The 16695-nt window shown below is 38.2% G+C and overlaps 1 protein-coding gene across 1 annotated transcript in view; it reads right to left on the bottom strand.

The window, feature by feature from the left end:
- Nucleotides 1-16055, bottom strand: part of RAB3C (RAB3C, member RAS oncogene family) — a 125081-nt gene extending 109026 nt beyond the window's left edge. The window contains exons 1-2 of the mRNA XM_015848775.2: nucleotides 15869-16055; nucleotides 7838-8065 (exon numbers count right to left, since the gene is read on the bottom strand). Coding sequence (XP_015704261.1) covers nucleotides 7838-8065; nucleotides 15869-15892 — 252 coding nt within the window. The 5' untranslated portion in view covers nucleotides 15893-16055. The remainder of the gene's footprint in view (nucleotides 1-7837; nucleotides 8066-15868) is intronic.
- Between the last annotated feature and the right edge of the window lie 640 nt (nucleotides 16056-16695).

Raw genomic sequence — 16695 nt, 5'->3', positions numbered from 1 at the left:
TTGCAACAACAAAAATGTGAAGGAGATTTTTAAATCTCTGTAAAATAACAGTTTCAGCAGTGAAAGCCAGGGGTACTGGAGTGCAAGGATAACCTTTTTTCTAATCTGAGTTTAGAGTCTGAAACTCTCAAGATATGTGATTTTTATAGAAATAAAGAAAAGTAAATGTAATGTAAAAAAATGGCATCTGAGCAGCCAGTGTGGTACTTTTCAACTAAAAACACATCATTTTTAAAAATATGCCATCACTCTCAAGTATGCAGTCTCACATACTAAGTCCTAAGTATGCCTTGTGCTGTACCTGGATCTTTGGAACTTAAGACTGAGTCCTGGCTCTATACAGAACTCCAAGTAGTGGAAAAAGAAGCAGATATTTTATAAGGGATACATCTATACTTTACATCCAGAATAGGCTCCAGAGCAGTATTTCTCACACATTATCATAGAGTTCTGTTTTGACTCTTCCAGGAAAGGACTGCAATGTCGTCACATCTGTTTCTGCTTTTGTGGAGCCATTTGCAAAGAATAAATACAAGAATTCACCTTTGGTATCTTTAACTGTTTCTGAATTTTTACCACACTTATGGAGCCAACTACAATGGTCGCATGGCCCCAGTCTCACTGAAATTCACTGAGTTGCTTTATCTCCCATCATATCTTATTGTATGTATGCAATCTTCAAATAGACACACAGATACCATCTTTTCAATCTCTTACCATACTCTTTTGCTGTGATGACCTTATAGTTATGTACAAATTATATAGATTACATAAACCACTAGCATCTGCTAATATTTAGAGAAAAGTCTTGCTGCAGGCAAGCAGATTTCTTTTTCTGTCAAATAGCTACATTTGAAAACCCTTCCCTTGTGCTTATTCCCAGTCTACTGCCTGACTACCAGCATTTATGTCATTTTTTTTCTTGGCTTTTTATCTAAAGCAGTGGGAATCTAAGCTGACTCAGATCCTGTGGCACAACTTTAATAGAAGGATAACAGGTGCAATAAAAAGAATGTAGAATAAAGAGTAAATATTAAGAACACTGAGCATCCTCGAATATATGAAAACTTAGAACTTTTTCTGGAAGTAACTGAGTGGCTCAAGCTGTATAAGGATGACCTCCTGGAAGTTATCTGACTGAGATCTGAACACAGTAGTTGTCTGTAGAGTTATGATACTATGGTGAGCTTTCCTTGGCTGTGTGAATCCTTAAACACCAGGTGTTTAAAAATTACTACAACAACGAAAGAAAAATATAATGAATTGAAATTTTTCTGAGAAATAAAATATACTAAATATGACTTGCAGAGAAATTGAAAGGTTCTTAGTAAAAATGTAGTAAGCACTGCATGAAAAAAAAAACCAGCAGCATGAAAAAGGATCCTACTGTGAAACTTTCAGATAAATACTTTTTATGCCTCTTCAAAGATATGCACAGTGTAGGAAAGAGAAATAAACAGAGGAGAGGAAGGGGAATATTCCAGGATATCATTCACCTGCTGGAGTCCAGCTTAAACCATGACAAAAGCTATGCAACATTCCAGATTGTTTCAGTTAATAGGGGAGGTCCAGAAAGCATTTTTCTTCTGGCTATCACAATCATGCTCCTAATAAACTATTTTTGCCCAGGAATGACTCATTGTGAGCCTCCTTACAGACCAGCATTTGTGAACAATTTGCATTACTTATCATAGCATCCCGGCCAGCCTAATCCAGTGTTGCCAGAGCTGCTGCCCTTTTCAGGTATGCCCTGAGCAGTGCATTAGTTTGTCCCAGAGAGCATTTCTAGGCCATGAAATTGTCTATACTGTGAAACGGACAGCATGTTTTACGGCATGGCTTTGGCCCAAGCTTGCTAGTACTCCACCAAACAGTTTCTGGGCAAGGCTCAGAAGTTAGGAGAGGACAGAGATCATACCATGCAAAGTCTGGATGCAGCCATCCTCTTTCAGAGACTAAAAGAGTTACAACATATGGACAAAAACTGTTCCATGCCAGCTAAACTCAGTGCCAAAAGATAAATCTTCGTATGTTTAACTTACTGCTACACACAGATCCTGAGAAATCCCAAAGCCTTGCAGTTCTCAGCTTTCCATATTGATTCATTCAAATCATTTACAGCTTGACAAGGTACACATTTGATTTTCATTCTTAGATGGCAAAATCTTAGTTTCAGTGTTATGCTTCCTATTCTCATTTAAAAGGGCTGTGTATTCTAAGCAGCAGAAATGCTGTCACCAGCACCAGAGAAAGGAATCAGGAAATCATGGCATAGAATGGATTGGGTTGCAAAGGAAAATCGAGGATCATCAAGCCCCAGCCCCCATCCCATAGGCAAGGTTGCCAACTGCTAGATCAGGCATTAGATCAAATTGCCTAGGGTGCCATCCAATCTGGCCTTAAACAACTACAGAGACAGTAGTATGTAAAATAACTTTGATATAAAATAAACTTTGATATATTTTTCAAATAAACTTTGATGGCAACTATCATACCAAGTCAGATGTGGCAAAATCAGGCTGAAATTGCTGTGATGAAACACTTGCTCTGCTGAAGTCTAGGTAGACTACATCAACAGCCTTTCCTTCATCTAACAGTCTGGTCACCCAGCCATAGAAGGAGATGAGGTTGGTCAAGCATGACCTGCCCTTCATGAAACCAGGCTGGCTGGGCCTTATCTGCTGGATGCCACATATATGCTGTGTACTCTCACCCAAGATGATTTGTTCCATAACTTTCCCTGGTATCAAGGCCAGGGTGACAGGCCTGTAGTTCCCCAGATCCTCCTTATAGCCCTTCTTGTAGATTAACTGGACATAGTACCCTAAATGTGGCCTCACCAGGGTAGAGTAGAGGGGGGGGATAACCCCCCTTGACCTTCTGGCCATGCTCTTTTTAATGTATCCCAGGATATCACAGGGTAACAAACAGAAGCTGAGGAAATGGCCACAAGTTGTATCAAATGAGGTTTAGACTAGACATAAGAAGGAACATTTTCCCTCAGTGATTGGTTAGGCACTGGAATGGCTACCCAGGGAGGTGGTGGAGTCACCATCCCTGGCAGTGTTCAAGAGGCAACTGGAAAGGAGCTACAAGATATCGTTTAGTGGTTTCCTGTAGGTACGGTAAGGGGAGAACGGCTGAACTAGGTGATCTTGTAGGTCCCTTCCAACCTCGTGATTCTATGATTCTATGATCACTGTCTTTCTTGGCCACAAGAACACACTCATGGCCAACCTGCTGTCCACCAGGAACCCCAGATCCTTCTCTGCAGAGTTCACCTCCAGTAGATCATCCCCAAACCTGTAGTGATGCACACAGTTATTCCTTCCTAAGTGCAAGATTACACTCATTTTCGTCAAACCCCATCAGGTTCCTCCCTGTCCAACTCTCCAGTCTCTTCACATCTTGCTGTACTGTAGCACAGCCTTCAAGTGTGTCACACATTCCTCCCAGCTTTGTATCATCAGCAAACATGCTGAGGGTAGATTCTATCCTCTGAAGGTAGACAGCCCCTACTACCACATTTTATGGACCTCCTTCCTTACTTTCAGTTTATACAAGTTCCTTCTCATTCATACAGGCCTCTTGCCACCTTTGCTCTTATGGTCTTAAGATTGAAAGATGTGGTGTTTGATTGCCAAACAGCTCTCATGGGCCCCCTCGTCCCCTAATGTTCTAGCTCATGGGATACCTCCAAGTAGATCTTTGAAGAGATCAATGTTGGCTCTTCTGAAGTCCAGGGTAACAATTCTACTAATTGCTTTGCTTCTACCACACAAGATCTTGAACTCCACTGTTTCATGACCTCTGTATCCCAAGATTCCCCCGCAAGCTTATACTGCCTGATAAATAAATACATTGATCTGATTTTGCAGTTATATAAGGTTAAACTTATTTATAAGGTTAAACTCTTTCTTCCCTCAGTACTCACCTCTCTGAGCTTTCACTCATTTTCTCCATACTGTATTTTTGTCACATAGGACTAACAAGCCATTTCTTTTTAAAATAGCAGAATTTGAAACCTAGAAGTCTGAAAATGACAGAGTCTTGCAGCCTTCTAATCCCATCTCTTTGATATTAGTAGGTTAAATCCAAATGAGGGAAAACAACAACAACAAACATACTTCTCTTTACTATTTAGCACTGATACATTTAACATCCTCATGTGGACTTCTATCCTATGCACAAAGGTTTTATAAACAGACAAATTTCTTTCTGAAAATTTCTTACAGTTTCTGCTGAGAAATCAATACATTTTAGACTACAGTGAATTTTATGCATTTCCCTTCTTAAAAAGGTAAAAACTGATAATATTCTTTCCATGTAATGTAATATCACGGTGGCCACATTTATAATTTGTTTTGAAACAAAATTTCAGGGCCATCTCATGGTCCTATGGCAAGGAAATGTCTTGAACTTGAACTCTGAACCTATCCCAGTACCAGTAAGTAATATTGTGGAAAGAAGGCAATTTACTCAGAAGAAAAAAAGAAAACCTTACAGAGCTCCCAGCGAGCTCTTTCCGATCATATCATACTGCAATGATAATGTTAGAAAGAGCTGACTTTAACAGTTAAAGAAGACAATTCTGTTCAGGTCCTTGAAATTCAACATTAAGGTACCACTGCCTAAAAACAAAACAAAAAAGTTCCTAACAAAGAAAAGATCTGCTACATAAGATAGCAATTACTTTGACCTACTAACCCCTTCTAGTTCATGTTGTAGTAATAACGGTAAATTTATTAAAAAATAAGGACTCTGTTTCCTTTCAGCCCTCTTTACATCCTTCCCTGATAAGCATATTAAAATCTCATTCTGAAAAAAAAATTGATTATCTAAGACCTGAAAAACTGAACATAATAATAGTGCCAACATGCTTATTAAACATGAAGTTTTAACAGCGTATGTACAAAACAGTAGCTGAAAACATTCTAGATAGACTGCATCTCTAGAGAGGAAATTTTAGGAACTCCAACAGTTCTACTACTTATGTATTTTTACATTTTAGTGCCTGGCAAGTATATTACATGTATTTCCACACTACAGAATCTGAGAAAGCATTTCAGTTCTGATCTCATCATTCAGAGTATGCACTTCATTTCCAGTTTCTTCTTACTATGGAAATCTGTGAGATTTTACAGAATACTTTCACAGTATCACAGTATCACAGTCTTGTGCGGGTTGGAAGGGACCTTAGAGATCATCGAGTCCAACCCCTGGGATTTGAGCCTCCTGTGAAGCAGAGTGGCACTTCTACCACTTGTGCCACAGGGGGTATTCGAACCCGGGCCCTCCGGTGTTGCAAGTGGCATTCCTACCACTGCGCCACCAATGGCACCTTTATTTTTATTTCATATTTACTTAAAATTGTTTATCATATGATGTTCCCAAACACATTGTCACTGATTTTGAAAGAAGAATGGCAAGTTCATACATGTTTCTATTCAAACTTAATAGTCACATTCACACTGACTATCAGTTTTATATTTTATGTAATATAAGTGGTCTTTCATAGCTGTAGTTTGAAATGCAAATAGATATTGCAGAACTACTCATTTTAGAAATGTATTTGCATAAACAAAAAAATAAATATTAAAATAGAAAGGTGTAACATATGCAGATACCGCATAACAATAATAATGCAGCTGTTGATAAAATTTATGAGATGGGGTGATAGTGCTCTATTTCACATTTTGTGTACTGAAACAGCTTTCTGAGATGGTTGTTTTTGCCTAAGGTTCCAGGAGTGATACACTGGATTTACACTGGCAAGCCAAACTGCAACACAGTATTCTAATACCTCATCTAAAAAGTGTAAACAGAAATAGTGAGCCGTTACAGTTTCAGTTCATTTGGCAATGACAAGGCTTTTTAAGAAACAGCATTAAAATCTTAATGGGAATAATAATAATAATAATAATAATGAAAGAAAAAAAACAAAACAACTCATGAGACAATGCTGGTTGGGGAAAAAAGCTTTTGCTTTAAAGTGGGACATGAAAAGCTCGTGTTTGTTCACACATTTTACTTTCAAGTGATTTTATGCAAGGATTCTCCTGCGCTGTTTTGTCACTGCAGAACAAAGGGGGTCATTCTCAAAGGACTCCATATGGTGATGCCGCCATACAAAGACCAACAAAATGTTCATTTGGCTAGAACTGGAAGTTTATTCCAGCTGGCAAAAATACATCTGCTATATCCTCTCTACGCCATGGATGGCCGTGAATACATTTAATTAATAGACTTCTTTGAGCCAAGCACATATGTGTAGTCTGGTGAGGAGAGACATCATGAGAAATATCCTGATGTCAGACTAATCATATTAATATAAAATTATAAATTGATGCTGCTGATTTTGCTAGGAGATACACAAACCATAAAATCAACCATAAAGGCTACTTAGTGATTAAAAGAAGGACTGTGTAAAAACAATAATGTAAACACAATTTTATTACTCTCTTATCAAAAAAATAAGGCAAAGTCAATAAGAATTACCTTGTGATCATCAGTACTGAAGAGAAAGAACACATGATACACAGTTACCTAATGTGCTGCAAAATCTCATATGCTTTTGAGAACAGTAAATATCTAAGCTTAGAATGGTAGAGAAGTTGAGAGGAAAAGAGCCTGTGTTACTGTAACTAGAGGGCACAGACCAACAAATGATTTGAGATAAGAAGGGCTGTAGCCTTGTTAAGATGACACGAATGAGATACAGCCTAGGAAACAACAGCAAATTCACCTTTGGCTTTACCTTGATGATCACAGTCTTCTCATTAAAAAAATGAGACTTCTGGCAAACTATTCCACATTTAAAAGAAATTCACCTCGTCTGGCATTTACAACATTAGATGGTATAGTCACACTTGATCCAAAGCTTCCCCAGATTTAATGGCTTTTACCATTAAAAATATTTTCTAAATTACATGTATTCAGGTACACAAAAAGGCTACTTTGATTAATAAGACAAATTTCTAACAAAGAAAACACTGAAAATCCTCATGCACCCAAGGAAGATGGCACAAACCTGAAACTTAAACTGCAGCTCCTACATTGTTAAAAGCTCTGCTAACACTTCTCTAGCTGAGTATCACCCTGCCACCCAAAAATTCGGATCTATAAGCATCACTACCTGCTGAATGAGTAAATTTTTTGTTATCTTTTCCTTTTGAAGAGGGTAGTTTGCAGAAAAGAACACCTATTACCTAGCAACATTTTTTCCTCATTTGAGAATTTTTATAGCATCTTTGAAGTGCAGGAAAAGGGCTTTGCTTCCTCAGCAGAAGAAGGAAAAGGGTTCAGGTGATCAGAATGACAAGCTTAGCTGACATGGCAAAAAATTATGCTTTCTCTCCTGAATTTACTACAATTTCTCCTAAATTACTATTTTTTTTTTCTTTTTTTTTTTTTTCTTGGGGGGGTGGAGGGGAGTGGAGTGGGGGAGCGGGGTGGGTGGAGGGATGGAGAAGGAAGACAAGAAAGCAAAATAAGGTCCTAACGGGCACTTTGTAATTCTCTTTAATAATATAACTTTCAATAAACTACACACTGCACCTGGCTGCAGAGATTATAAATATACGTGACCTTGTGCTATCTCTTAAAATAATTTAATTCCGGATATATACTCTGCTGAATTTGAATGCCCTAACAATATTGTCTGTGTTCCAGGATTGAAGACGGCAAAATGATGTAGGAAAGAATTTCTTCTTCATTACTCTGCCATATACACAAATAATATATAAATTATATTAAGTAAATACCCACAGTAGTTTAAACATTATCTATCAAGCTTCTACGGCTTGCTTAGTTAATAGAATTATTATTCTTGGCTTACCCAGATCTGTAGTTTAATTCTTTTTTCATTTTTGAAAACTGTTTTTACTTTGAAATCAATCCCGACTGTGCTCACAAATGCAGAAGTAAAGGAATCATCAGCATATCGGAACAGGAAGGAGGTTTTCCCAACACTGCTGTTGCCAATGATGAGTAGTTTGAACATGTAATCAAAGTTCTGGTCAGATGTATCTTTCTGGCCATATCTGGAATCTTGAGCAGATGCCATCTGTAATTCAAAATAAAAAGAGACAGTTTATTGTCTTTCAAGTCATATAAAACAAGAAAATTGCAGATTCTCTGGAATTTTTGGTAAAAGGCATATGGAGCTAAGAAGTTCACAGAAGTTTAAGACACTTTTATGATTCTTGTATTCATGATAATAGTTGTAAAAGAGGTCTTATTAAAGCTACACATCACTATAATGGAAAAAAAGATTCTTCCAGAAGTCCAGCTCTTGATTAATGGTTAAGACCTAATTTAAGAAAATGTAAGGAATGGAATAAATTGTGAAAATACAGACAAAGATATTTCACATTCACCAGGAATAAATAAGAGACTAGGGGTAAGTTATTGCAGAGAAGGTACAATTCCAAGCAAGAACTTAATATCATTAATGTGATATAATTCTTGAATCATTTATTTTACTATAAATATTCTACAATCATTTCTAATTCCTACCACCTTTTGTATATATTTGGCATTACTAGCTGTCAGTTATCATACCATCAAACAGTGAGTTCAGTATATATCTCTGAAATAAGGTCTTGATATTTTTCTGTTGTCATATCTTGTACAGTTTTGGAACAGAAATAAATGACAGTTGATAACGTCTTCTTATATGCATCCATAAAATAAGACTTCTAACTCATATGGAACGCCTGAATAAGCACAAATTGCAAAAACAATATAACAAAATAACAAGTTCCATTTTACATTGTACACCTTACTTTCAGAAGGGACACAGAGGTTAACTTGAAAACTCAACCAAAAATTTTACCTGCATTGATTAAAAAGCAGATGGTAAAAACAAAAACTTAAAACTAAATAGTTTTTCACCTTTTACACATACTAAGAAAAATCTCAAATATTTTTGGAATCTGGCAGCATTTTAAATTCTTGCATTTGGGCAATAATAAGGGTTATACATTTGCACACCAATTTCAGACAGCAAGATCAACAGCCTATTCTAACATAAAGGTATTCAGAAAAGCAGCTTGTGTGAAAGCTTTCTAAGTTAGAGATCCCAGAGTGCATTCAGGCAGTCAGGAGGACAGCTGGAACCGGGGCCTTGCAGAAGGATGAAGGATATACACCAATGGAGTGAAATTCTCTCAGAATTTCAATCACTGCATAAATTCTCTGAGCCAATTTTTTGTCATCTAATACAAATAACAGTATGCTAGCTTCTCTGGACATATGGAAAATCATAGAAGCAGGGAAAAAAAAGTTCTGAAGGAGAAAATAGAAATACCAAGCTTTTGATGGGAAATGCAACCTAAAATTTATATTTCATAAATAATGCCCTAGGAACTGTTTGATTTCAGAAATACCCATTTTATTTGGTAGTGACAAAACTTCTTGAGTAAATGTGGTCTCAGTTACCTACATCTTTGCATCCTGAGTGCTTGCATTAGATTTAATATTTATTCACTTCTTTCTCAAACATGCAGCAACAGGTTTAGAAAGAAAAAGTACAAATTAATAGCCGTGAATATCACTAATATTTCACCTTTCTTATTTCTACAATGAAATATAGAAACAAATCCACCATCACCACTCGCCCTTATTCTAAAACTATATGGGGTATTTTGCTTGGAACATGTGCAAAATATAATTATATTGTGCTTATGCCAGTCTAATCTCAGTAAGCTATCAAAATACTAAAGCACTAATGTATAGCACAACTTACAAAAAGAGGAAGTCAATAAAATCCTCCAAACCAAAGGCTGTGTAGTATCTGGGCATGTCAGTGAGTAGCCTTGATGCTTTTGCAAACTGCCTGTTCTGCTGTTCTTCAGTCTTTTTTCCATAATCTAGCAGCTGAAACCTTAAGTTACCACTTCTAGAAAGAAGAAGCAGCATTTTCTTTCTTGACTTTTTCTCCTAAGACTTCTGTGTAGTTTCTTCAGCTTACCTCTCAACAAAGCCCGCCAGCCTTATATTTAGCTTGCTGGATCCCATGTGCATTACATTAAATCCCTAAGTATTTCAGTGCCTCACACTTCTTCAGAAAGAATTATGATTTAGTGAGCAGAATAATCAAGATGCCTGGTTTCTAATAATAGTGATAATAATAGTCTAACAAAAGCTTGTACTTCATGTTGCCTTCATTTCCCCTTGATGCTTTTAAACAGCATTCCTCTAGGTTAATGTTTGTGTGTATTACCCATGCAGTAGTTTTCTTAAATGTTCTTCACAATAATTAAAAAATAAAGCTCAGCAACTTCACTATGCCTTGAATTTATGGATTAATTACATGTAGATTATGGGCACATGCAGAATTACAAGCATGTTAAACACAGAATTGCAGCAAACTTTTATTTCAGTATTTCTGTTTATTATAGATTGCAGAAAGTATAAGAGAAAGGCAAGGGAAAGGACTTATTTCTCCACCTTCCATCTAGGAAATCATGAGGAGGTTAGTGAGTTACTCATAATAGTTCAGATTCTTTCAGCAAAGAGAAGCAGTCTTCTGAGAGTACCACTAGTGAGTGATCCCTTCCTATGTTCCAAACTCAGATGAGTTTTAGAGTAGTATTATTGCCTGCACCAGCCTGAAGAAACATCAAACTCAGCACTGGTGTCATTAATTCCCAAAGCTCATTCATTCCATAATAAGCTTCAAAGTGAGCACCAGGCTCCCACTCTAAATGATACTATAGAGGAGTGTCTATTTTTCTTCTAACTGGAAGAGAGACCTAGATGCTTGATCTTGCAGGGATTTGTGCATGCTCTTACAGTGTTTCTGTTTCTTAAATTCAAACTACCATTTTCAAGCGCGAACTGCACTGTAGCCCAGTAGCAGAGAAATTAATATCACAGTTCACTTTTAACACAGTTTGTCACAACAGTGGAGGCATTTATCAAATAAATGTGAAAAACCTGATGCGGATTCTTCCTTTGGAAAAAAGTGCTGGAAATAAGTAGCAGAACAGCCATGGTCAAGCATGTTAATTAAGTACTGTATACACTGACAGGAACCAGATAAACATGCCAAATTTTCTAATGCTATAATCTTCTGCTTCCAAGAAAGCCCAAACCTCACCTTTATTTTGACGAAGTTTTCTTCTCAAATGATTAAATGGATACATTAAGCATGCAAGACATTCAGCAAAGCACACTGAATTTTCTCTCCAATTAAAATTCGTCTGTATTTAGTAACACTAAAAACAAGATGCACAAAGCTGTTTCCATTAGCTCACTTCATGCACCATTTTTTTAACAGCATGAGTGCCTCTTCAGATCCTCGCAGTCACTGAGATTTCATCAAAAAAAAAAAAAAAAAAAAAAAAAAGCAGCCTTGGGCCATCTCCTAAAGGACTCAAGACAGACCTGAGAGCCCAGACCCGACCCACAGGGCCAAGAAAACAAATCTGAAAAGGTCTTCATGATAATGATGAAACACTTCAATATGTTTCTCTCTATGGCCTTAGAGGACCTTTTTCTTTAATAGAATTAATTTGAACAGCTTTCTCACTTAAGCAGGGCAGTGTGCCATGACCTTCCTGGCCCACACATCACTTCAGTTTGAACTTATACATCAACTATACTCTGGATGTCTGTGCAGATTGAATTGCTCTTGAACGCAAGGATGCAAAAAGAAAAGCTGTGATTGAGAATACTAAGGTTCATTCTTTTGTGTATGTTATAACTGCTTTCTATTCTGTTAAAAATTATAACAACAGGAAAATTTTAAAGAAAAGGATTAATAGTAAGCCTGGAAAAACGTTCTCTTTCTATCTACACTAGGAATAGATGGACACTGATTGGATAAATGAATGTTGTTTCAAATAGTTGGATTTATTTTCTATACATATTGTAGAAATACATACATTTATATTGCTTTCAAAAAAGATTAGCTATTTTAGCAAAAAGAAAACTCTCTGTCCAGGCAGCTTTTTGTGAGACGGTTCTTCCTTTTTGTCAAGTATTACTAATCAAAGATAGCCAGTTGAAATGGAAACAGTGGAATATGAGTGGAAAATTCAGTACTGGTAACATCTGGGAATGAGTGTACTATGCACCACAAGTGTCTTGAATCTGCAGATCAAACGTCATCATCAGTGTAGTTAGGATATTATCAATATCCTTATATGGAAGAACATTTCATTTATTCTATGACTGTATGACCTACTCATGAAGAAAAAAATGATTTCATATGTAAACTGCCAGCTGAATAATCTGGGGATTGAGTTTTGTTTCTGACTTTTTCAGAGGTATACTCTGACTCTCAATTTCCCTTTTTTCCTCATATCTTTAGCAAGATGCTTAACCTCTATTACTTGAGTGCTCGCTCAACAGTTACATGATTATCCACAGATGCAGGCCACAGGCAGTTCTCACAAAGCTTTGCAGATCATTCTTATCATCTCATTTTTTAACTGAGTTCAGTGGACAACCATTTATTTGGAATTATGGATCACTAGCCATCTGCAGCATACAGCTTGTCAAACAAGGTAATTTGCAGCATCAAATGATGATCAGGAGAAGCATATCTACTTCAAGGTATTATGAAGTTGTATTCATGAATATTTTTAAGCCTATAATATTCAATCTGAAAAGTATTGTTAGAGATGATTTATTATATAATGAAATGCCAAGTTGGGAAATTTGAGGAGAAATGGAGAAGAGAGAATCTAAAACAAGCTCAGTTTACCTTATGTCAGCAGAAGTAGCATGAATATGGCCACAGTGCTGGCTACTGCTCAGGACAGCAGCATGCAAGGCACAACAGAGAATAGTTCTAGAAAAGCTTTAGCACATTAATTCTGATGATCTGCTTTTGGTGAATTAAGCATTATTTCTCAGACATTTTTCTTTAACCTAACTTTCTCCTGTGAGTGAAATCTAAGAGTAAAACATGCATAGATAGTAACCTTGAGTAAACTTTAGGGAGTGAAACCTATTCAGGCAGATGTATACTGGAACAGACACTGGGCACTGAGAAGAGCTGAGTGTATGCTAGATCTGTGTACCTCTGAACTACATTAGAGAATGTGGAACCAGCAAATAAGTGACTTCCAAACAGAAGTGGTTGCAGAAAATGACTCCAAATGATTAATTAACAGAAAGTTAAGTATGACTTGTCCTGTGGACTCAGTGATTTGACAGGCTCTTTTCCAGTGCTTCTGATCTTAACCAAGAATGACATGATTATCATATTATAAGACAATATGATTTTTTCACCATAACTGTATAAACTCTTAAATATTTGGAAAGATTCTTTTTATTTGCTCTTGCTGTTCTCCACTGTGCATGTGTCTGTTATAAACCATTTTGTCCAAGCATAACCACTGTCAGTGACAACAGGATGTGGAATGTTCTGGAAAAAAAAAAAAAAAAGTTCCCATTTGTTCCTTGACAAAGCATAAGAAATGCTTATATTGTCTTTACAGATTGTTCCCTTTCCTTACTCTTATCTCACCTCTATGGCACTAGTGATCTTTGAAATTATTTGCCTCAGCAAGTGACAAAAGTACACACAAACTCTGACCCAGATCCAGCTCTCTAGCAGATGACAATAGCCAGTTTTTATGCTGCTTAACTCTTTCTCTGGAAGGGTTGTTTGAGCTGCCTTTCTGGTAAGTTCTGGCTCTTGTCTAAAGAGAAATGTCATGAGCCAGAGCTTCAAACAAAGAATTCATAAATATATATATATATATATATATATACATACAAAAAGACAGGGTTAAAGCACAGGCCCTTTTTCTTATCCACCTACAATGCTTTACCTTCTGTATTTTCTTTTTAATTATTCTTTGATGGAAATGGAAAAAAATAAAAACCACAGTGCTTACACATTTCTCTGACTTCTTTTTATCTGGATCAAAAGACATGTTCTTAATCATCTTTTCTGTTCCTCTACAGTTCACAGAGATGTTAGCTCTAGAACGTACTGTTCCACAAAGTGATTGTGTACAAAGCAGCAACAATATTTGTTTCATGGAAATCAGGCAATTAGTCCAGCCAGTTTTAAGCCATGCTCGAACAAGAAAGCTAGAAAAATAAAAGATTCTTAGGGAGAAGAGTGCATAATAGAATATTGTTTTACTTGAATATTTAATAAGAACAGTAACTAAATACACGTGGAATGGTGTAAGTAGAACAACAAAAAAAAAAAAATGTACAGAAACTACAAGTGAAAATCAAACTTCATCTGCCAGACTATATTTTCAATTGATTATCATTTTGGATCACATATGTTTAAAAACAGACATCGTTTGACCATCTCTCTAGCCTTTGAAAAACTGGAATTTAAGTGTTTTGTTCTTTCTTTTTTTTTTTTTTTTTAAATAATTCAATTTATATTAATATCTAGATATAAAAACAAATTAAGCAGCAGTTCTCTGATATATGACAGTTAAATATGTTTTTAAATAAGGACTTTATTTTTCTCAGATTTTATTTTAATATTGAACAACCATTTTGTTTTTTCAAGTATTTATCAATGCCAGTGACCTGTCAAATGTCAAATGCAAGAGTGACCAATCTGTATTTTTCATCCTTTATTAGAACAAGCTGCTTTTAATTAAATGCTCTCCAAAGTCAATACATGCTAAACATGACTTTGATATTTCAGAAGACACATGTAAATAAAAGGCAAATTACATATAAATATTCCTAACACATGCATGTAGCATGCAGAACTAGGCAGTTTAAAGAGCAGGCTAATTGTTGCTGTTCTCCAGTCAGAAAACTGAAAGACATTCTTAGTGGCTTTGATTGAAATGCTTCATAATATGACATCCAAGCAATTGCTCTGCAAAAGGTTTATGAAATTATCATCCTCTGTCCAAAATCAAAGAAACCCAACCCCACTTCAGTGTAACTTACTTAACACTTCAGACTGCTTTCTGAGCAAACACATAAAAGCAAATGCAGACCTTCCTTTCAAGCTGATTTTACAAACAGCAGATATCCACTGTGAAAGATATTTGCTAACAGAGCTGTAGTTCATAACTTAAATCACCACTGACTGCAGAAGTGTTCTTTGCACTGAACAAAATTATCAGGATTGATTGCTACCAGTTCACAAGAAACACGACCGATCTTCTATTAGAAAGCAGTCATGTGTTTGAGTGTACAGTCTGGGGACCCAGATCTCCCACAAGAGATCATAAAAGGGGTCATAAGAAAAAAATTAATGTACAGCTAACTGAACAGCACAAATTGCTCTGAAACAACTACTGCAAAACTGCTTTAAAGTGTGCAGTGTTACTTGTATCTGCATGTTCATCATTTGTTTCTGACACACTACCGGGCATTATATCCTCCTATATGTGAAATGGTTGAGAAGAGGCCACCTCCTCACTGCTCCCAGCTCTAATGAGCTGAGTATCCCCGCTGGAGATGGAAACAAACAGCTGGAGACAACTCGACAACTTCTTGCGAGCCCAGACACCAATTCCTCTCACCATCCCCTGAAAACTTATCCTCGCCTACTCCCAGGGGACTGTGATCAGAGCTCAAAGGGCATTAACAGTAAACCCCTGCAGATCCAAAACCCACAAGTGGGATCGCACTGCCAGCTTCCCTGCTCGGGCAGCCTGGGGCCACCGAGCTCTGCAGAGGATGGGATATATCGAGCCCCACAGCCGGGGCTGCCCACCAGCCGGGAAGGGTCACGGCACGCCCGGGGACCCTCGCCCAGCGGGCCCTACACTCGCCACGCCCGCCGAACCAGTGAGCCACCGCGCTGCTGAGCGCCGTGCCCGTCAGTCGGCAGTGAGCCCACAGCTCCTCCTCAGGTCTCCTCCCTCGCCGTCCCGCCACCACCCGTCTCCTCCTCGCCCCTGACCCGTGCACAGACCTGCATGGGCGCTTCGTGCCTCATCACCGGGCGCGGCCGCCGCTCGCCCCGCTGCCGCTCGCCGCCCGCTGCACACCCGGACTGTGCCGGCAAACCCGCCTCAAGATCAGCACCGGAGCTGTCCGCGCTCCGCCCACGGCACCGCCTCTCCGTCCCGGGCACCCCAGGGACATGTAGTCCCCGCCAAGCGCTGCCCTTCTCCCCGGTGGCGGCTGAGGACTACAGCTCCCCGCATGCACAGCGCCAGGCGTCCTGCCGCGGAGGCAGGCGCTGGGGGGTGGCGGTGCAGCCCGCGCGGTTCTTTGCGAATTAGTGCTCCCTCACTGCTTTCTGGGCAGTGTACGGCAGCTCCCGGTGCTTCCTCCCCATAGCTCTCGGTCGCATTCTATTCTCCGTGTCCCTTCGCTGTGTCTTTGCTTTGGTCTTTACGGGGCTTTGGAAAATGGTGGTGCTGCTGCACGGTAGAAGCAGCCCAGCTCTGAAATGGCGGCCTAGCGTTGGGTGGTGGCATGTGCTACTGGCAGCAGGGTTGGGGCCGTCAGATCGGAGCACCACGCCTTCGGATATAAAGCAGCCGTCAGATATAAAGCTGCTCGCCTTCCTCATGCGTTTCCAGGCTTTGTTTTCCAAGAAGTTGCTTTAGACATGTTTGTCAGCAGTTTTCCCATAACTCTCTTCTATTGAGTCCTTAGTTATGTTGGGCCCAGATTATACAGGCTCCAAGCAGGTAGGAAAATGTGTAATTGACTTTGGAAACAGATTTAAGATTTGACGTTTTCTTCCTTACTAAAGCACTGAAGATAAAACATTGCTGTGTTCAGCAAAAA

The sequence above is a fragment of the Coturnix japonica genome, chromosome Z (assembly GCF_001577835.2).
Source record: "Coturnix japonica isolate 7356 chromosome Z, Coturnix japonica 2.1, whole genome shotgun sequence".
In the NCBI taxonomy this organism is placed as follows: domain Eukaryota; kingdom Metazoa; phylum Chordata; class Aves; order Galliformes; family Phasianidae; genus Coturnix; species Coturnix japonica.
This window is presented reverse-complemented; position numbering and strand designations above follow the sequence as displayed.